Source organism: Octodon degus, unplaced genomic scaffold (assembly GCF_000260255.1).
Source record: "Octodon degus isolate 3935 unplaced genomic scaffold, OctDeg1.0 scaffold00015, whole genome shotgun sequence".
In the NCBI taxonomy this organism is placed as follows: domain Eukaryota; kingdom Metazoa; phylum Chordata; class Mammalia; order Rodentia; family Octodontidae; genus Octodon; species Octodon degus.
The window spans coordinates 24,303,022-24,325,762 of NW_004524591.1; the positions used below are offsets into that span (position 1 = coordinate 24,303,022).

Genomic DNA, 22,741 nt, shown 5'->3' on the forward strand with positions numbered 1-22,741 from the left:
TGTAGTCTTTTGTGTCTGGCTTCTTTCATTTGGCGTACTGTTTTGGGCTGTGGAACAATGTTGAGGCTCATCTATATATAGCATATGTCAGTACTTTATTTCTTTATTTCTCTTTACTGTGTAATTATATTCCATTATCAATATACTGCATTGTGCTTATTCACTTATTGATCAATGGACAGTAATGGTGTTGTGATGATGTTACAAATGGACTTGTTTTCTTTTTATTTTTGGCTTGCCAACTGCTACTGTATAGACATACAATTGTGTTTTTAATTTTGATATTGTATGGTGCAACCTCTCTCAACTTTTTTTTTCTATGTATTTGATACAGGGTCTCACTATGCAGCTTGGACTTGTAGTGATCCTCTTGTTTTCAGCCTCCCCAGTGCTGGGATTACAGGCCTGTGCCACCACACCTGCCTGGTCTCAATGGCTGGCTCAGTGTGCCCGGGGGCAAGCCCTGTGCAGCATGCGGTGCCCAGGATTGAACCCTGGTCCCTGTGCTAGCCTGAGTAGGCACTTAAATTGCTGAGCTATTTCTCAGGCACTTCTGTCTCAACTTTTTTTTTTTTTAAAGTTCTGATTTTTTTTAATGGATTCCTTTGGATTTTTGTGTTTATAAGATCATTTCATGTATGAATACAAACAGTTTTACTTCTTTCTTTCTAATGTGGCTGTATTTTATTATCCTTAACTTTCTTCCACTTTTGTTTATTTTGCCATGATGTTTCATGGTTCAAACTCAGTATCATAGCTTTTATTTTTGCTACCCTTTTTTACCCTATGACTGTCAATTTTAATTTGAGAAGATGATATCAGAGATAAAGAAAGGGGAGAAAGAGGACTTGAGTGAATCAAGTTTAGCTATTATTTATGTTTGGGCAGAGCTTTGCACTGTAGCTCCTAAGTCTCTCGTGAGTATATGCTGCCTTTGGGTTAGATGACCATTAATAAATCATAGCCAGTGAGAATGGGAAGCCAGTTATTTTGGGTATCTAGGAAAAGGTTATAGACACAACTGACGTTGAAAATATCATGGATATAGCAATATTATTCTAGTAAGCATTTTTGAATCATGAAATGCAGTGTTTTAAAAATTCTGACTACTATTTTTTTGTTGTTGTTCGTTGGTTAGTTTGTCTTTAGAGGCAGGGTCTTGTTATGTAGTTCATGGTGGCTTTGAATTCACTAAGTAGCCCAGGTTTGTCTTAAACTTGTGGTGATCCTCCTCCCTCAGGCTCTCAAGGGCTCGAGTACACCACCAAGCCTGGCTCACTTCATAGTGTTGTTGTTTGAAATGGGTTAGGAATTCTAAACTCTTTGTCTTCCCAATAAGACCACTTGTGTCCTACAAAGAGAGGACATCCTACTTCCTTCTCATGCTTAGCTTTTATTATATCATCTTTAGTATATCTGATAGAAAGAAACAATATTCTAAGGCAGTAAGAATACTCAAGATAATGAGTGATCTTACTATCTGTTATGCTTTGTGTCTAGGTGTCCCCCCAAATCCTCATGCAGTCATGGAGTGGGTGGGCTTCTGGAGTTTGTGATTAGTTCATGCTCCAATGCTGGGATTTGGGGTGTGAGTGCTGCACCACCTGGGTGGATAGCCTGAATGCACTATAAGGGAGGGAGGAAGGCTTGCTAGCGGCTACTGCCTCCTCCTTTTGCTCTTTGCTGTTTTCTGCCACCATAGACTGCTGGCCTCTGCCATGTGCCACTCTGCCATGGATCCTGCCAACTATGAACTGAAACCTCCACTAACTGTGAGCTAAATAAAACTTTCCTTTCTTATTTATTTTTATTATTTCAATTTTTGGTACAGGGTCTCACTATACAGCTTGGACTCATAGTGATCCTCCTGTCCATGCCTGGTTTGGTTTTGGGGCTGGCACAGCATGTAGTGCTGGGGATTGAATTCAGTACTTTGCGCTTAACAGGCAGACACTTAGACCTCTAAGCTCTTTCTCCAGCCCTCCTTCTTTAATTTTGGGTGTTGGATATTTTGTCCCAGCAATGAGAGAAAAGTAACTGAAACATTGCTTGTTCTCTCCACAAAATCCATTATAAGAAAAATTGTGGTAAGAATTTATTAAGTGTCTGTTAGAGCACATTGGCCAAGCATTGGCTGTGACTCATCCACATGGCTGACACTGACAAAGGTTCTACAATCTGAGGTACAGGATCTCAGGATAAATCCTGAGGGCATTTCACTGACCTTCTCAGACCAAAAAGCTACAACTCTTGTTGCACAGGTCCTGCTTTACCTTGGTCTTAACCATCCAGTAGAAAAGTATGAAGACGAAATATAGGAAGTAAAGCCATGTTGTTATGTTGAGCTGTGGGGGACTCAGGTCAATAATTTCTGACATTGCCAGTTAAACAGAAGACCCAATGCTATTATGGGCTACTGGACTCTTTTAGAATATTTTGCTGAGTTTACACACCTATAATATTCAACAACGGAACTTAAAAAAATTGGGGTATAACTATGAATGTCCATTTTGTATCTGTGTATTCAAAGTGGTTAGGATAGATATATAGTTGCATTCTCTTAATGAATAGAATGATTTTTTCTAATGGTGTTTGTAAGTAGGATCACAAGTCTGCATCTTGTACAGCAATTAACCACTAAGAAGAATAAATGCCGTGTATTATTTGTGGAAACTGTACTTTCGATTTGATTTGAAACTGTCTCATTGCTATATGTTTATCAATAAAACTTTGAAAAGAAAAAAAAAGAAACATAGCCCAAATTAAAAAAAAAATTTAAACAGTAAAAAAAAAAATTAAAATAAAATAAAATTCTGGTTAGCTACAAAAAAAAAAAAAAAGAATTTATTAAGTATCTGTTGTAAGAAGAATCTCTAATAGATGTTATGTATTGGAGAATGTTCGTGGAAGGGAAGGTCCCAAAGAAATAAAAGTCAATCCTTGGAATTTTTAATTCTTCATAGAGAAAAGACTTGAACATATATATTACATAATTTGAGAAATATAAAGTAGCATGTAGCTTCAAAATTGCAAAACTAAAGTACAATTTATGTTCCTATGTGCTGAAAAGACAAAATGATGAGATATAAGCAACTTCTGTTACTGCCTATGTATATACAGAGAGAGGAAAAAGACTTGTTTCAGCCCTAAAAATTCTTACAGTAATAGATTAGCATATAAATAAATTCAGAAATGCTACCGTACTGCTGTGTGACCCTTGGCCTAGAGGGTACCATGGTATACTGGGTCCATTGCTTCTAATGCTGAAAAAGTTTAAATGAAAATAATACCATTACTCAACTAATGTCTTTGGTTCTTTTGTAGTGCTGGGGTTTGAAACTAGGGCCAGATGTATACTATCACTGAACTGTAGCCTTAGCCGCACCACTCATTTAATTTCCTTCCTTCCTTCCTTCCTTCCTTCCTTCCTTCCTTCCTTCCTTCCTTCCTTCCTTCCTTCCTTTCTTTCTTTCTTTCTTTCTTTCTTTCTTTCTTTCTTTCTTTCTTTCTTTCTTTCTTTCTTTTTTTCTTTTTTTGTATTTTAGGGAAGGGTCTACAGGGTGTTCAAGGTTTCACTATTAGATCTGACTCTTTGTGATCTGCTTGTTTACAGCCTCTCAAGAGCCTGGAATTACAGGCACGCACCACCATGCCCAGTCTCAATGGCCCTCTCAGCGTGCCCCAGAGTTGGGGCAGGCATGGAAGGCCTGGAGATCAAACCCCGGACCTCTGTGTCTGCTTGCAGGTGCTTTATCATTTAATTTCTAAAGTGTCTACAGGGCCAGGGCGATAGGCCAGTAGAATAAACACGTGCCTGACAAGTGCAAGGTCTTGAGTTCAATCTCCGGTACTGAAAAGAAAAAAAAAAAGTAACTACATTTGCCTTTTTAAGTCTAATGTCCAATGGCTAAAGTTAGGTACAACAGAGTGTTTAGCAAAAAGTACTTAAATGTGTACATGTATAACTTAAAAATGATCTTGGTCTTATACAGGTGAAATACTGAATTAAAACCTTTCCACACTAGATCATCTCAGCTTTGTCAGCTATAGCTCTAAATCCTCTGCTGATTCATGCCGTAATTAGTGATTTTTTTGTCTTCCCCCAATCTAATCTTACTTTTGTAAATGAAGTGGAAGCAGATGGAAACTTAGGAAACAAATATGCAGCATTCACTTGTCTCCTCGTTCCTTTTATGCAGATTTGAAAACTGTTATATTGGAAATTGTACTTTACAAAGAGATATAAAATAAATAGAGTACACAGTAGCCTATGTTCAGGCACATAGACAAATGCCTTTTTAAAAATAGTTCAGACTAACATAATGCAATGCTAATTTTTGTGTGAAGATTTGCCACATAGGGGATACTTCACTGGGGATAACTCAACTGTGAATTCCATTAAGAGATTATGTCTAATTTAAATTTCTAGAATAATGTTTTCAAAGCACGTTTTTTGGATGAAAGAGCTTCCTTGAAAGTTCCCCAGCTAGTTGTTTCTACTTCTGAAGACTACTACTCCCACAATGCTCTGCTCCTGGTTAGCGCTCCAGAGTAAAGTAATACTGTACTGTCTCAGTGCTTATCGCGCCAGGCCGAGACTACAATTCCCACTACCCGTGGGGGCTCCGGAAGCCTTGTCAAACACTACTTGTTGCCATAGCATCCGGGTCCAGGCCGGCCAATCCGAGTGCTCTTACCGAGTAGAGGCGGGTGCTTTGCATCTTTGACCAACCCGAGGCTTTCTTTCCGGCACGTGACCGGAGGAGGCGGGAATTTAGGTCCGGCGCCTTCTCCTTGCTCCTCGGGGTCACGGCCTTCCTCCTGCTGGGCGAGGGAAGTGTCCTGCCCTCCACGCGCGTGTGTGCGCGCGGTTCCTGACGTGCTCGTGGGTCCGCAGTCGACTCTGCGGGGACTGAGGCAGGAACAATGGGCGGGACGGCCAGCACCCGCCGGGTCACCTTCGAGGCGGATGAGAACGAGAACATCACCGTGGTGAAGGGCATCCGGGTGAGTGTAGTGGGCGGGCAGAGGGCCAGCACTCGGACTCGGACTCGGACCCCGTCACTCCAGCGTTTCTGGGAACCCGCTCGGCCTGGTCACTTTCTGCCGAATCTCCAGTGTTGTCCCGCCAGAAGTCTAGGTCAAGGAACTTCGGAGTTTTAAGAACTTGGGACATTCATTAAGAGATCGTTTCTGGTGGCGTTCTAAGTGCTAGACAGTGTTCTTGGGCGGCTGGGGGATGTCAGGTTGAAGTGGACCCTCCGTGGACTCAGTCTGGTCCGACCAGCTCACTAGTTGCAGGACGTTATTTGGAATCCGTCCCTCACTGTGTCTCTGTGGGTTTTTCCCTTAGTGTTCAGGACCCAGACTCTGCTTTGCCACGCCAACGTTTTCTCTTTCAGGGTGAAGTGACGTTTTAAGGCTCTCCTGTTTGCTTTATGCCACTTAATACTCTCCTGATACTTTGGTTAAAAGTCCCCGACACACACGCACACACACACACCCGTCCCCTACACCCATGCGCACAGTCTTTCTGGGCTGCCTGGGTGACTTTTGGCGTCAGCCTCCTTCACTTTCATCTGATAGCCCCTTTCCCCAGGCAGCTACTCTGAGGCCTGTGCCTACATTTTGGACTAGGTCCAGTTGTTTCAGGTGTACTGTCTGCCAGTTAGACAGGAGTTGAGACAGGTTTGAAATTCTTCAGGCTGGTAGAAGTAGTATAGTCCTGACAAGACTGTTGGAGAGAATATTTTTATGCCCTCTGTGTGTACTTGATACATAAATTGAATATGACTTTAGGGAGTGTGTATTCCAGCATTCACTTCACTAACACCTTCTCTGCTCCACCTGAATTTGGATCGTCACATTTTTGGAAGTATGATGCCAGAGCCTAGTAAATAAAGCACTTTTAACTCATGCAAAGTTTTATAATAATTTATATTTTTCTTTCTGTTATTATACAGCCAGCATCAATAAATTAAATGTGTAAAATCTTTTTAGCACTTGTTACTACGAAATAAACTTCATAAATATTGAAATAAACTTCATAAATATTTTCCTCTACAATTGTTATCTTGAGAAGAATTTATTAAAGTTTTCTTTATAGAAATTCAGACTGCTGAACTCAGTTTTTGGTCTGTGACCTGTATTTCTTCATATATCATATTATTGAATGCTAGTACTACACTTTGTAATTAAATACGACCTGAGGCTGCAATATTTGTGGAATTGTGGTTTAGTTGGTACGCTTTGGAGTAAAATAAAAACTTGCCTTTCAATCTTGGCATAGTGTCTAAGGCTGGAGAGCGAAAAAGACTTTTAAGAAAAAAAGTACAGTCTGTTTGGAGTGAGATGATTTTATTTTATTTTATTTTTTTGGCGGAACTGGGGATTGAACTCAGACCCTTTCGCTTGCCAGGGAAGCGCTTATTCTACTGAGCCATCTCCCCGGCCGAGTGAGAAGATTTTAAAACATGAATAAATTCATGTTCCCATTTTCTAGTGATGACAGTGATAATAACAAAACAAATTGGAAGAGCATTTGACTACAGTGTGGAGATGCATATCAAATACAAGGTTGAATAGGATAAACATGACAATAGGCATATGTTTATGTATGATTAAAGTGGTCAGGTTGTTTAAAAAGCTTTTTAAACACTTTCAATGAACTATGCCCTTTGGACAAGCAGCTTTGCTGAAATGGTCTTCATTTTCATATACCACATTTAATTAGTATTGTTAAATTCAAGCACATACTTCACTCATTAATTAATTAATTTGGTATAAGGTCCCCCTATAGCAGCCTGGACTCATAGTGATCCTGCCTCAGCCTCCCCAGTACTGGAATTATGGGTGTGTGCCACCATGCCTGCATTTGTGGCTGGCACACGGGGGCTAACATGATGTGATGTATGCTTACCAGGGATCAAAGCCATGTCTCGTGCTTGCGAGGCAGGTGCTTAGACAGCTGACCTAGCTCTCCAGCCCCATTATGCTCATTTTGACTTCTGTGTTTTCAGAATATATCTTTCACCTGGAATCTCTTCTTTTGATCCCTATTTCTTCAAATCCTTTTTCAAGGATGATATGTAATCTATGAGTTTCAGCTTTCTCATCTGCAAAATAATGGAGCTGAGTGCATCTCTTAGGTCTCTGGGATTCTCTAGTTCTGAAATTCTGTAAGCTCAGTGGCACTGTAAGTTTCTTGAAACTGTACACAGCCTATTGCAGTTTCCTGAAAAAATGCCACACTGTTGAGTTGTTGAGTACTTAGAGGTCGTTTTGATTTGAGGTCATGGTGAAAAGTGTCAACTTGACATTAAGCAGACCTCACCTTAAAACTTAGGTAATATATTAGTCTTTGGTTTTGACTGAGTCAGATCTCTGACGATTATCTATTCATAAAGGGGAATACTGTTACTTCCCTTGATTGGTTGAGGGAAGAAGATGAATTAAGGTAAGTGAAGCACCTGACCCATAGATTTTTAACAGAAGTCATTATGATAGCATTCCTTTTACAATCAAGATTCTGTGATTCTTTGCAAGTGCCATGTAGTGTAGTATAAAGAGCATGTGCTTTGGAACCAAACACACCTGGATTTGAACTCTAGCTTTAACTCTGTAGTTTCGGACAAGTTACTTGATTGTTTGCTTATTCATCGTATCTGGGTGTTCCAGCCTAACTTCACCAGCATTTGCACTTAGCAGTAGCTATTGTTACAGCTGTTCAAGAGAATGAATGTATAAGCTTCCATGATCTTAAAATAACTTGATAAATAGCATGTTGTATTCCCACAAGTGTGCACACTAATAGGGTGCATACTGGGAGTGGAGACCCATTTTGTGAGTTTTTTTAAAAAGTTGCTTTATGTTCATCTTTATATCTTTATATTTTATTTGGCTTGAAACAGTCATCTGTCCCCTTTGAGCATGGAAATTCAGTTTTTAAGCAATGCATTTTTAGCTTGGTTGGTTAAAACATGGAGCTCATGAGGCTCGAACTTCATTTTTGAATTGCAGATGGGTTAATTCAACTTGGCTGCAGAAATCTTTGAAACTTGGATTGCTTTTTCTAACATTTTGTTCATCGGTTGTAAGAAACAGTAGTACACCAAAGTGAAATACTACTGATAAACTATCTCTGTGTTATTCCACAGTCTTTTTGCGTTTTCATCTTCATTTATTTTAATATATCATGAGTAACATTTAGTGAGCAAAGAATTTCAGTAACTAGGCCCAATTTATGAATAGATTGTTTCTCCATATTTTTCTTGTTGAAGTGCTTAATAACTAGCAATTAAAGGACTTACTTAGAATTTTTAAGTTCAGAGTTTCTTCTCACCTATCAGGTATGATTTTCATAATATTTATAGGGTCTTTTTTCCTCCTTCATCCTCAGCAACTATTGCCTTTTCCTGCCTTGCATAAAATAACTGTTCTCACACCTGATTCCAACTTTGAATCTGACACTACTCATAACGGTTAGATGAGAGGCTGTTCTCTTGGTTTGGCCTCTCTATGTTTAAAATAAATTTCTAGTCATAGAAAGACCAAGCATTTTTATTAGTCACATTACTTGTGCTTAACAGGATTTTGGTGACCACCTGCTGTGTCTGCTTTGAAAGTATGCTTATGACTCAGTCTTTCACAAGTTTATCTGAAACATCAAAGCTGTGAGTGAACTCGACTAGAGCAAATGTCAACTTCAATGAGTTATCATTTTCAAAGTAATATTTATTAGCATGGTTTCCAGGCATCAGTGTATCTCTACAGTTGGCCTTGAAGTTATAAGCTGAAATTCACAGGAGCCAGATATGGCAGCATGGATACCTATGTGGGACACATCTCATGCTGTGGGAGGTTTTGGCAGTTGAAAGCCCCTCAATGAAGAAATCACAATGTGAGGTGTTAACTGAAGATTCTGGAGGGAGTAAGTTAGCAGAGATTACAAATACAGTCTGCCATTGGGGAGTGTTCAGGAATATTGTTAACTGGTAGATGATTGGTCCCTTTAAACTTTAGATGATGAGAATTTCTTGGGCATGGTACCATGTTAAGCTTGCTAGGATGTTTAAAAGACAGAATTTCATGGTTTCTATCAATGACAGGTGTTAAGGAACAAGTAGCAAACTTCAACATAAACTAAGAGTTGCATATTTTTTATATATTTCCCTGTATATGTGTGATATTTCTCCTGGGCTTTAGGCCCTTTAAACATATATTTGGGTATTCTGTTTCCCAAATAATAATGGCAGTTTTTGGAGCCTGGGTCTAAGACAGTTGAAAAGCAAACCCAAAGAAGATCGAGAAAGAAAAAGGTTCTGATTTCTTTAATCAACTTAAGATACACCTGGAAGAAAAACTGTTAGGTATGTGGTGAATCTGATTTCTGTCTCTTGTGGTTCCTGACTTGACTTTGAGAAGGGCAACTTAGAATGAATTTTTTTTTTTTTTTTTTGCTCTGCTCCTGGGGTGTGGAATAGTTTTTCTTTGTCTCATCTAGTCTTCTGTCTCTGAGAAGATACTGGATTCTGAATTAGTGGGTGGCATGTTTGTGCTAATTTTCAATAATACCAAACAAAGTAGGTGGAGAGAGATGAGTGGGAAGATTTGATGACATACATCCTCTTCTCTGGAGTACACTGGTGTGGGGAGTGGTACTAATTTAAAATCAGCATGTTTGACTTGCTTGAATTTATCTTTTTTTTTTTTTTTTTTTTGCGGTACTCGGTATTGAATTCAGGACTCTGTACTTGCCAAGCAAGCAATTATTCTACTGAGCTATCTCCCTGGCCCTTGAATTTATCTTTAAAAGTAGTAAAGAACAGGTGAATGGGCCAGGTCTGTTCTGAGTGTGGCAGGTCTGCTTCTCTCGGGCACTAGGGGTGAACCCTTTGCCTAGCTCCCTCTAGGTAAGAACCCCATTCTTGAGCTATTTCCCTAGACCGTTTCTTTTTGTTTTGAATGGGTTCTTCTTGCTAAGATCCCAGGCTGATTTGGAGCTTGCCACTTGTTTAGCCTCCTGAGTAGTGAGATTACAGATGCGAAGCCTGATTCCTGTGATTGCCCCTGAGGTGAGAACTGGCTCTTTTAGTTTGTAGACCAGTAATGGCAAAACTTTTAGAGACGAGGACCCAAACTGCAACCCCAAACCCACTTATTTATTGCAAAGTTGCAACACTGCAATTAAACCTGAATGCTGAAGTTTTAGTTTAGAGAAAAATGACTTATTCATTAGCATCTTTCTACAGAGGTTTCTTGGCCAGTTCTTGCAGAGGCTTACATTGTACCTTTGACCTTTTTCTGGGGGGGTCAGTTTTCATCACACAAAAGTGAAGTGTTGTTCTGCAGATTTTGTGTATAACCTTGGCCAAGAACTCTAAATCTTGTCAGCTACTTTACAAGTGAGTGAATGCTCCTATTCAAGAGGAGATCAGGTGTGTGTACCAGTTTGTACTTACTATAGTGACTGGAACTTGAGTTCAGAGAACATGAATTTCATATACAAACCACAACAGCATGCCTGTTGCTTTGGGCCAGCATAGCTTCACATAGACTGGGGGTTGGGTGGTAGTGCTTGATGACACAGTCACAGCTGTAGACTGTCATTGAAGCTTCTTTGAAGGGCCTAACGGTGCAGTTTTGGAATGATTGCAAGAACAAAAGAAGATTGACTTTTCAAGGCAACCATATGATATGTTGGAGGTAAATATTTTTGTTTTTCAGATATAGGAAATGAGGCTTGTTGGAGTGACTTCCCTAGAGTAATACAACTTCATCGTGGGCCACCTTTTCATTTTTTTTAAAACTGTCTCAAGGGATGATATTTTGGCAATTGGCAAGACCTTTTGTAGTGCCCATAGATAGGTGCAAGATACAAATTTGGATGAGAAGTAGATGGAGGTATTTAGAAGGTAATACTGGATTTGAGCAAACATTCACTTCCTGATTAGTTGAATATTTGTAACTAGTGCTTTGACTTCAGCCTGAAATATAGAAATATAAATTATAAAATTATAATTATATATGTAAGAATTATATGAAATTCAATTAACTATATACTCATAGAAGTGTTATTGGATGTGTAACAGTTTAACTTTATATATTCATAAAAGTGATGTTGGATGTGTAGCAGTTTATTGTATATTATGGCATGTAGTACATTATACATACTGTATGTGATGGATATAATACATTATCTAGTGTATATATAATATGTTGTAACATTAATATAGTACATTGAATATATATGTCATGTATGTACAAGTTAAATAAGGTTTATATATCACTTAAGTTTTACATATCACATTTAATGTATTTTATTAAGCCTACTTCATTAAATATTAATATGTAGTATAAATATGAAGTATAAAATGTGATACATAAGCTCATTTGATTCATATATATGCTTCATATCATATGTTAATGTACTATATTAATTACAGCAAGTGATGTATATGAAGATTAATACACAAATCTAAACTCTAAACATTTAGGATCTAATTCTAAAATGAAGTCTCATTTGATCTCTTTAAGAGGAATGATGCATTTTTATTATATGGGTGGGACTGAATGAATAAGTTTAATGTTAAATCATTGGTCTTTAGATTTAGGTGTACTACTTCTGGTAGCTTCTGGTAGGCTTTGAAGCAAGGAGTTAGCATAGTCAGATTTGCATTTTAGGAGGATTATTCATGGTACTATAAAATGGAGCAGGAGAAATGGGATGATAAATTCACTAAACACTTATGGATTGAGAAGTCATGGACCAAAGAATGAAGAAAGGAGTTTTTGACAGATCCTATTTTCTGACTTGGGCAGCTGGGTGGAGGTAGTTTCACAGAGTAAGGAAGTAGAAGGAAGAAGAGGTTTTTGGCAAATGTGAGTTCAGTTTTGGACATATGTGAGATGCTTCTGATTTCCCCAAGGGAAGATGTTCATTAAGCAATTGAGTGTAGGAAGGCTGTCTTCTAAGGACAGGTACTGGGCTAGAGATACTGGATTTAGATTTTGCTAATTTATCAGAAATAGTTCAAAAACAAGGGATTGGATGAGAGTTACCAGACTACATGGAATGAGAACAGAACAAAGGCAGAGAACAGCAGGTAGGGCCCTTTAACATTTGAGTAGACAGCAGAGGGGAATCCTTAGTAAAGAACACATGGCCAGAATTCTTAGAGAACCAGCAGAGTGGACTGTCAGAAAATTTGGGGGAGGGCATTCCACAATCATATACATATGGTGTTTGTAAATGTAATAAAATATATGTATATAAATGTGAATAACATGATCACTGGTGACTTTTACAAGAATATGTCAACATTTATCCTTGGTAAAAGGAGAGAGGGTAGTGAGTTGAGCAAGTAGAAATTGGAAGAAGGTCCTTGACTACTCAGGATAGTGATATACCCAATTCCTTGAAATGGAATCCCTGGGGTGGTCTTTAATGACTTCTATTCCCTTCTGTTAGTGAAGAAGGATGTTGGAGTTTGGCTTTTGAGCCAGAATTACTGACTTCAGGTTTGAATCCTGACTGTGCTGATAAATTATATGATCCAGGGCGAGGATTATTTGCTGTGTCTCCAGGTTCCTTGCCTATAAAATAGAGATAATAAAATTTATCTCCCAGTCTTGTTAAAGATTAAGTAAGTGAAATTCTTAGGTTAGTATAGTGCCTGGCATAAATCTATGATAAGTACTTCATGAGTGTAGGCTATCTTGAGTCTAAATGTCTTTTGATTAGGTTTTCTCCTGGATTACTATAGTAGCTCTTCTTGTTATAACTTTTTATGCAATAATGTACGTGCCATGAAACACACTTGTATTAAGTGTATAATTCTACATCTTTTAATAAGTTTACTGTGTCACACAACATTACTACAATCCACTTTTAGAACATTTTCATTACTGACCAAGATCTCTTGTGTCAGTTTATGGTTAATCACTATTCATACCCTAGTCCTAGGCAACTGCTTACCAGTCTTCTTTCTATAGTGATGCCTTTTCTGGGTGGTTCATATAATAATTAGAATCATGCAGTATCTATGACCTTTTATATTTGACTTCTTCCATTTAGCTTAATTTTAGGGCCATCTGCACTGTAGCTTTATTAGGATATTATTATTTATTGCTGAACTGCATGGATGTGTAGTTTTTTTTTTTTTTTTTTTTATCCATTCAATAGATATTTGTTTTTTTCTACTTGCTATTTTGAATAATGCTGTTTCCTGAACTCAAGAATTCTGGCTCAAAGCCAGACTCCAACATCCCTCTTCACTACCAGAAGAGAAAAGAGGTCATTAAAGACCAGCCCAGGAATTCCATATCAAGGAATTTGGGTAGATTACTATCCTGAGTAGTCAAGGACTACTCCAATTTCTACCTGCTCAATGCAGTACTTTCCTTTTGCCACAGACAACTGTTGACATATTCTTGTAAATAATGAAGTTTTGGGTAGACATATGTTTAATGGCTTCTTAATTGGTCCTTTGGCCTCCTTCAGGGGTCCTTCTTCTGTTCTTATCTCTTTCCAATCTGTTCTTTACACTCTAGCCAAAGTCATCTTTCTGAAATGTAAATCTTATCATACCATTACCCTGCTTCTAAACCATCAGTATGCCTGATTGTCCTGTGGCTATAGTTTAGATTTTTTAAACCGAATAACTTACTAAGAGTTTAAAATCTTAAATGTGTATCTCTCTTTCACTATGTCCCCCCTTTTCTGTTTCAGCCCTTTGTTTATTCATGCCGTTTTAGTAACCTAACAATTTTATTAACCAGGCTTTTTTAGGCTCTGAGAATATGGTGATAAGTAAGCAACCTCCATGTTTTTATGAAGCTTTCTCTCTTGTGAAAGTCAGACGATAAACAAGAAACATCAGATCGTGGTAACCACCATCAGGAGAAATAAAAAAGAATGACCCAGTAGTAACTGTAGAGCCAATGACTCAAATCTCTGGACACAAGTGTTCCTCAGAACTTCGGTCCTGTTGCTTGCTGCCTACATGATAGGTCCATTTGGATGTCCAAGGTGGCAAACCCATTTCTCATGTATGTTTAAAGTGATTCCCTCCTCTTGTCCAATCCTCTTCTTCTCTGCATCCTTCTGTTGTTGGTCTTCCCTGACACTCTGCTCCAGCATTATCCTTGTTTCTGTACAGGATTGTAACTCAAGTCATGTCCTTTACATTATATTTGATTGCCTTGTACCTGTTGTTTCCGCTTTACTTTAACTAACTTGGTAACTTTGTAAATTCTCAAGGTATGCCTAGTTCCTTTTGCACAGTACCTAAAAAGTTTGTTGAAAGAGTGATTGTATGTGACTAATCTTGAACAGGAGGGAAGAAGGGAGGAAAGAACAGTGTTTTCTTTGGGACCATTGGGAAAGAAGGAGCTAAGGCTTGTTATTACACAAGTACATTTGTAGGATTAGGGGAGAAAGTTAAAGGAATTCTGATGGTTTACATTTTCTCTGAGATTACAATTCAGTACACAGCATAAAATGAGGAGAAAAGTTATTTATAATGAGCAATTAGCAGTGCATTAGAAGAAATGAAGAAGTATTGTTGTGTATCTTAAACTTTTAAAACTATTCTCTGACTCACAACTGATTTTATGATTATTAGATTTAGCCCACTGTTCTGTAGGCTATTTGTTATACATATTGATGTGAAAGACTAAATTGTACGATGTTATTGCACTGTTCTTCTTTCTTGTTCTTTTACCATTGATTTTTATTTTGATGTTGCTTTTTCAGCTTTCAGAAAATGTGATTGATCGAATGAAGGAATCCTCTCCATCTGGTTCGAAGTCTCAGCGGTATTCTGGTATTTATGGTGCCTCAGGTATCAAAAGCATTTCAATTTATGTATTTTTTAATTGAAAATTTTTAAATGGAAAATGTTTGCTCAGTAGTCAAATTCAACTTTCCTCTGTCTTTTTGCTTTTTGGATATTCAACTTTTTATACGGAATGTTAGAAATCCTCTGGGTTTTTAAAAGGCTTGGCACAACAAATGAATTTACTTTCAAGTAGTCTTTGGAAATTTTGTTTTCTTATTTAACTCCTAAAACTTCTAGTAATGTTAGAAGGTGATTTCATATCTTGAAGTGTAAAATGGACTGCTATTAGGATATTGTATATTTAGGAGTAAATCTTATAAAAATTTGAACTTAGAAAATAGTGATTTATTGTTCTAAATTGTTAAGTATTTGAAACAATGTTATTTTCTAATAAAAGTTTTTAAGTGTATAAAATGTTTACTTCATGAAAGTCAGTCTTAGTTATTGATAAAAATATGGTGTTAAATCCATAGAGAATTAGGAAGCCTTATTTTATCTGTAGGTCTTGCTGGGTAAGAAGGGGATAAAAGGCCTAACACTTTCTCTTCTTCTTTCCCAACCCACCCATCTGTTCATCCTACAGATGCTTATTGAGTGCTTGCTAAGTGTCTAGTACTGTTCTTGTTACTGCCCAAATGAGAAATGGACTTGCAGGTTATTGTGAAAAGCAACAAGAAAATAACTAAAATGATTAGTTTTACACTATTTGAGGCTTTTCTATATTAGAAAAGGATAAATCCTGCTCCATGTGGTGAAATTGAGAAGGATGAGATGCTGCTGCCCATGTTCCATTCACTCGGGGTGCTTTTGACCTCCCCCATCAGTAAGTGAGTAAATGTGAATTGAGCTTCTGGTATATTCAGAGTAAGGATAGCCAAGATGAATAGTTTTTGCCTTTTCCAAACCGTTTTTTAAATAAGAGAGTTGAGAAAGATTCACCTTGTTTTCTCTTTTCCTTAGCCCTTACATCAAGCCTTAGCTGGTCTTGTCAGCTCCATCTTGAAGATGAGTTTGAATACACTATGTCTTTTCAGGTCTAACTCTTTGGTCCAATGCAGAGACAGCCATCATTTCTTACCATACCTCTCACCAGAGATGCCTAACTGGCTCCTTTGCCTAACAAAGGCCCTTGTAGATTTGAAAAAGTAAATTACTTCATGTCTTGTCTCAGTGGTGGCTCTCTGTGTCACACAGCATATCATCTCAAGTGGTTTTCTTTCTTTCTTTTTTTTTTTTTTTTGGCGGAACTGGGGATTGAACTCAGGCTTTTGCACTTGCCAGTCAAGGGCTTATTCTATTGAGCTATCTCCCCAGCCCCTCAACTGGTTTTCTTGGTCTCCACAACTGGCCATTCTACCTTCTCGGCATCATCTCATCGTTCATTCTGCCCTACCTCCCTTCCTCTGTTTGCCCACTGTGGCTCTTACCTTCATCAGAACCTGAGCACATCAACCTTAGTCCCTTGTCTTTTCACAAATGAATTACCAGCTTGTAGAGGGGTACCTGCTTCTTAGTAAGTCATTGTTTGTGGAATTAATATAGGTTATACATTAGCCATTTTCTATTTTTAATCATTTTTGAATATAATTCCATGCATTTCCTTATGATTTGGTTATTGTTAAGACAGGGTTATTGTTACTGCGTAGTCCAGGCTTTTTTTTTTTTTTTTTTTTTTTGCGGAACCAGGGATTGAACTCAGACCTTACACTTGCCAGGCAAGCACTTATTCTACTGAACCGTCTCCCCAGCCCCAAGAATACCTTTTGATATATACGTATTTCTGAAATTGATATTCTAGGGGCTGGCCAAATAGCTCAGGGCGTGCTGAGATGGGGTATTGAGACTGGGCGTGGTTTTGCGTGCCTATAATCCCAGCATTGGGAGGCTGTGAACAGGAGAATCGCTACGAGTCCGATCTAGTAGTGAGACCCTGAACACCCCATGAACCCTTCCCTAAAAAAAAAAAAATAAAATAAAATTGATATTCTAAAATATTTGTTTTAAGTAGATTATTTTTCTACCCACTTTGCTGAGAAGATTTTATGATGATGAAAAAATAGTGATTAAATAATGATAGATAAAACTTAAATGATGTTTATTATATAGCAGGTGTTCTGTTAAATCTTTAGATATTTCTTATTTTATAACCCTATGAGAGAGGAATTGTTATTGAGCCATTTTATGTAGAAGGTAACTGAGACTTGAAGTGATTAATTATTTTGCCCAAAGTCACATAGGTGTGAAACTTCCTCATTGCTATTTGTTTCTCAATAAAATTAATTAAAAAACAAACAAAAAACAAAGTCACATGAAGTGGTGAGCAAGGAGGTGAGAATTAAATTCTCATCCATCTGAAGCCTCTACAGCAAATACTGTTTTACTATAATTTGAGTGCCACTCTCCTTCATTTGTAGGAAGGATGTGGTGGAAATTAGTCACAAGAAAGAGCTATGGTATAATGATGTTCTGCTTACTTAGGAAAGAGTCTTCTGTCTATAAGTGCTTCTAGCGTCTAGCTCTCACATAGTAACTCGCATGCAGCAGTAAATGAAAGGGACAGCATGTGTCCTTTCTTGGGTTGGTTTCTTAAACTAATACTCAGTGCAGATGTGGGTTGGTAGATCCTGTGGTGTATATGGCCTGTGGAGTATTACACTGATGGCACGATATGCTCTGGACCTGTCCCTTTCCTTTGCAGATTGGCATGGCTGACACACTCTTTGGTCCATTGACAGCCTAGGCACTGGAAGTCTTAGAATGCTCCTTATATTTTGATGGTCAGGCTAACATTATACACTCTGACTGATAACGACTTGTCACATGTGACTATTAGAAGTCATATAAAAATTAGTAAAATAAAACTGTCATTTTCTCACTATCACTGGCCAGATTTCATGCTGAGTAACTGCATGTCTTTAGTGGCCACCACAATGGAAAGAACAGATACGGAACATTTCTACTGGTCTATAGAGTACGCTGGTGCTTGGCATGTGAGCTTTATTAAATGATTTTAATGGTAGGATGACTAAAGAATGGAGATTCATGACTCTGCATGATTATGCTTGTCAGATCGTATTTGCTTCCCTTTCTACATCCCATTGCCCCAGTACTAATGGCAGATGAGAACTGGGAATGCTCCCCTGGAACACCATATGTTAGCTTGGTCTTTGGCACAGTTTCTCAACCTGTGTGTTACAAGTTTAGTGGGGTTACTGACTCCTTAGACTCGGAGAAGTTGGGTTACTTTGGCAGCCGCATGTACCATGTTTATATAAAAAGCCCTGGCAAGACTTCCCTTACCTATTCCAATCTAAAGCCATGATAAAAAACTAAGATTGTCATACTGTTTTGAAATGCTCATGCCTTCAGGTTAAGAATGCAGTTAGAGGAATGGGGAGATAGCTCAGTAGTCTAAGTTCCTGCCTGGCAAATGCAAAGACTTACCAGATTTAATCTCTGGTACCTCATCCTGTGCCGGCTCTGAAACCATGTCATGCGTGCCAGCCACTGAAACTGGGTGTGGTGGCATATGCCTGTAATCCCAGCACTAGGGAGGCTGGGACAGGAGGATCTGAGTCCAAGCTGAGTAGGGGACCTTCTACCTAATAAATAAAATAAGTAAAAGCTTAAAGAAAAAAAAAAAAAGAATGCAGTTAGACTGTGATTGTCTATGTTAGTTAGCAAAGATTTGTCTGTGTTAGCGAAGATTGTCTATGTTAGCAAAGATTTATTGTTTGTTAGCATAAATATATTAATAAAAGTAGGAAGGTTCAAAATTTTTATTCTCTTTATTTTTGTCTCATTTAGGAATTTTCATCCCTATTTAATATTGAATAGTAGATTTCTTGTACTGTGTGTTATGAAATAATTTTTGAAATCTATAAAAATGTATTGATAAAAATGTCCTGTCTTCTACATTTTTTAGTGTCAAGTAAATTTTATATTAAATGTGAGTTGTTTTTAATATTTACTAAAATTCTTTTTGATAGGCCTTTTGTTCCTACCTGCCCTAGCTTATTCATTTATGTGACTATAGGGCGGTATATATATGGACTGAGAGGCCTAGGATTTCTGAATAGAGGAACTAAATTTTGTCATTTTTGTAGTTTTGAGAAATGTCATTTGTACTTTAACAAAGTGAGTTGCTCTAAAGATTTTAGTGAAACTAATTTTTTGCCAAACCTTGAACCAGATCAGTGACTCGTTGCAATAAGTATTTGCATGTAAAGCTGTTTGGGCAAAATAATATACTGTGTGACATACAGCAGATTGTAATGCCACTTTAATAAATGAATGTGCTCTGAAGAACTTACCTGTGTCCTCGCTGCCTGAAGTTCCTTGCTGTGTTATTTCAGTTATCATGGTTCACTTTTATACCAGACTTTTTTTTAGGCTGGTATTGTAAATTGTGTGAAGATGGCATTGTATATACTGGTAATCATAAACTTATCTTTTGATTAGGATCTTGCATGTTTTGATTTTGAAAACCATTGTTGAATATTGATTTTTTTCTTTCTACTTTGATTTCTTTTTATTTTTCTGAATTAGAGTGAGGTCAGATTGCTCAAGCTTTACCTTGCTTGGTGGTAAAGAAACTTATCCCAAATCAGTTATGAAAAGGAGCAGACAGGAAATTATATTTGGAGGCTGTGCATTGTTTTCTTGAATCACAAGTAGCCAGATGAAAATGATAAATGTAGAAAAAAGACAAATTAACTCACTTTATTATTAACCTCTTTGTGCAAGTTTCTCTGTGAACTTTTTGTCACTATGAAAAATAACAAAGATCTGCCCAATTTTGTTGAGTATCTCACTGAGATCACTAAGTATTTGGCAGCCTTAACAAATTGTAGGAAACCAATTTGAGCAGGAAACAGCACAGCCAAAACTAAAACAGCCAATTTAGGAAAACAGATTTATCTCTATGTTCTGTGTACTTTTCTCCAGAATCTGGCCCTCCTAGTTATTTTTAAACAGTTCTTTAAGGCACATTCAGATATAGGACTATAGAGAGAGTTCAAAGTAAGTAAGCCATGCTTATTTCTTTGACTTACAAGATCTGAAGGGAGTTGCAATTCTAGATTTCTTTTAATACAGAAGACTTCATTGATGTCAGTGTCTCAAATTCATACTTTTTGTGTTGTAATGGATAATTTGGCTAGAAGTTCCAAGGATTTAAATTTAATTTTCTAGTCAGTATATTCTGCTCTTAAAAGGAAATCCATAAACAGTCCACATTTAGTGGATGATTATTGTTATTTTTTTTAGACAGAGTCTTGCTAGATATAGACTGGCCTTGAACTCAGCTATATAGCCCAGGCTGCCCTTGAACTAACAGTGATTCTCTTGCTTTAGCCTCTTGGGTGCCGGGATTACAAGTATGTGCCATCATTTCCTAATGGATGGTTAAAGAACTCATTTTCGCTAGTTTTGTCTGTCAACAAGATTAACATGGCAATGATCTTAGATTTTAAGGAGCTTTTAGTTTGGTCAAAGCATATTTAACATTATACAGTAGTACCCCTCACCTGTTAATATTTTTGAGTAAGGGAATGAGTATGTAAATTAAATAGACTATATAAAGAGGTCTGGAAAGTACTTTGGAAGGCAGCTGTGCTAACCACTATACCACCAGTGCCTCTGTTGGAAAGTGCTTTGGGATCCAGAGCTTGAACAGATAGGCCTCTAATTAAGGGGGGGGGACGACTTGAGCCAAACTTTGTAGAGGATAGAAGGATATAGAAAGTATTTTTAAGAGATGTAGTGTGTAGACCAGATTAATTCTGGTAATGGTTTTCTGGAGTTTAGTAAGTGGATATACTAGGGAAGTATAGGGCTTCATAGGCAGTTATAATTCCATCTAAATTTAGGATAAAAGGTGAGAAAATTGCATTTATTGCTTTTTCAAGAATATCCAGATATTAATAACATTTTTATAGTTAACATTTTTATAGTTATATTAATAACATTTTATAGTTTATAGTTTATTTTATAGTTAATACAGTGCTGATATTCTCATTGATATATTTATATTTAACAAAGAAATGTCAATGTAGGGCTGGTGAGATAGCTCAGCAGACTAAGTGCCGCCTCATTTGGCTAGTGCAGGGACAGGGTTTGATCCACTGTACCACATGCCACACTGGCCCCGCCCCCTGGGCATGCTGAGCCAGCAAGAGAGTGGGGATGTGGTGGCACATGCCTGAAATCTCAGTGCTGGCGAGACTTCAAACAGGAGGATCACTATGAATCCAAACTGTGTAGTGAGACCCTGTACGAAATACATAGAAAAATGGAAAAAAAAAAGGCCAAAGTAAGAATATGTATTTTCCACCATGCAACTGAATAAAGCCATTTCCATTATAAATGAGAAAAGCTGTCCTGTACAGCTCTTTTGTCATTAATTGACCCTATAGCTAAAAGAAAATTGTTAAGGCAATGTGGTAGGTTGTGGTATAATAGGATTTCTGAGCAGGGAAAGTGAGTCAAGGGCTTCTTCGAAGGATAATGTAAAGTCTGAATTGTAAACTAGAGGTAAGGAGGGTAAACTGTTACACAGTCCTAGTGGAAGCAGCCAAGAGAAACACTGGGAGGACTTAGTGACCAGGGCTACAGGAGTGGTAAGTAGTCCTCCTTGGCTCACTTAGTCCTCTCCTGACTAGGCCACATCCTCAGTGGCACTTGGTTCATTGTTCGTTGTGGACTTTTTTTTAAGAAACCAACAAAAATTTAAACTCACTTTAAAAATCAGATGAATACATAGGAAACTTTCCTTTTATGTAGCAACCAGTCATTGACTATATAGTTTTTTTTTTTTTTTTTTTTTTCCCCTTGTGGTGGTGAAAGAGAAATCATGAAGAAAAGGAAAAGATCTGTAGCTTCTAAAATATTGGTGAGGGGGGCTGGGAGATGGCTCAGTAGAATAAACACTTCCCTGGCAGGTGCCAGGGCCTGAGCTCAATCCCTGTTTCTGCCAAGAAAAAAAAAAAAATGTTCGTTGTCAAACTTGCCATATTTCCTGCAACTCAACACTTGTGCCCATTAATTTCCTAGTTAGTAAATTTAACTACTGACCTCTGTCCTGTGACTGCCTTTGCTTTATTTACTCTGCGTAAGTGCTTCCAGATAGTGCCATATGCAATTGAGTGGGTCAGAGATTACCTACTTGAGCTTGAGCTACTAACAGCAGCAGCCGGGCAAGTATATGGCATAAAGAAATGAGAATTGTAGTAGAGCCCCAGAGCCATAGTACCCAGCAGCGGGAAGGTAACTCCGGTGTTGCTTCCCAGTACCTTCAGTGACTATGGATAACAGAAAGAAACTACCCATTTATGGGATAGATTTTGAACACTAATGTGCGTGGTGGGGTAGTAGATTACATTTTCTCATAGAACAAATGCTATGCTTGGGCATAACAACCAAAATGGTGGAGATCATCAAAGATAAAACAACTATAAAGTAGAAATTTTATAATCATGTCAAGATTTAAAAGATGCTGGCATTGATTAAGCCACTCTAGTGAAACATGAAGCATCAGACAATATATAAAAATATGGTCTTTGACTTAATTTTTTTATATTGTTTATAAGACAAACACTTAACTGTGCCTTTCTTGGAATTTGACAGACTTTGAGGGCACCATCTGGATGGCCCAGGTCTCTCAACATAAATTTTTCAAGGGAAGGGGCCAGGGAGATTGCTCAGTAGAATAAGCGCTTGCCTGGCAAGTTCAAGGGCCTGAGTTCAACCCCTGGTACCACAAAAAGAAAAAAAAAAATTTGCTCAAGGGAGTTTCAAGGGTTCCTTTTTCTTTTTCTTTTTTTTTCTTTTCAAAGTTTTATTGATAAACATATAGCAATGAGACAGTTTCAAATCAAATCGAAAGTACAGTTTCAACAAAT

General features: G+C 37.7%; 1 protein-coding gene across 1 annotated transcript in view; it reads left to right on the plus strand.

The window, feature by feature from the left end:
• Nucleotides 1-4,714: 4,714 nt before the first annotated feature.
• The window catches only part of Chchd3 (coiled-coil-helix-coiled-coil-helix domain containing 3), a 326,073-nt gene continuing 308,046 nt past the window's right edge, over nt 4,715-22,741 (plus strand). Inside the window, exons 1-2 of the mRNA XM_004626581.2 lie at nt 4,715-5,007; nt 14,756-14,843. Of these exons, the coding sequence (XP_004626638.2) occupies nt 4,927-5,007; nt 14,756-14,843 (169 nt within the window). The 5' untranslated portion in view covers nt 4,715-4,926. The remainder of the gene's footprint in view (nt 5,008-14,755; nt 14,844-22,741) is intronic.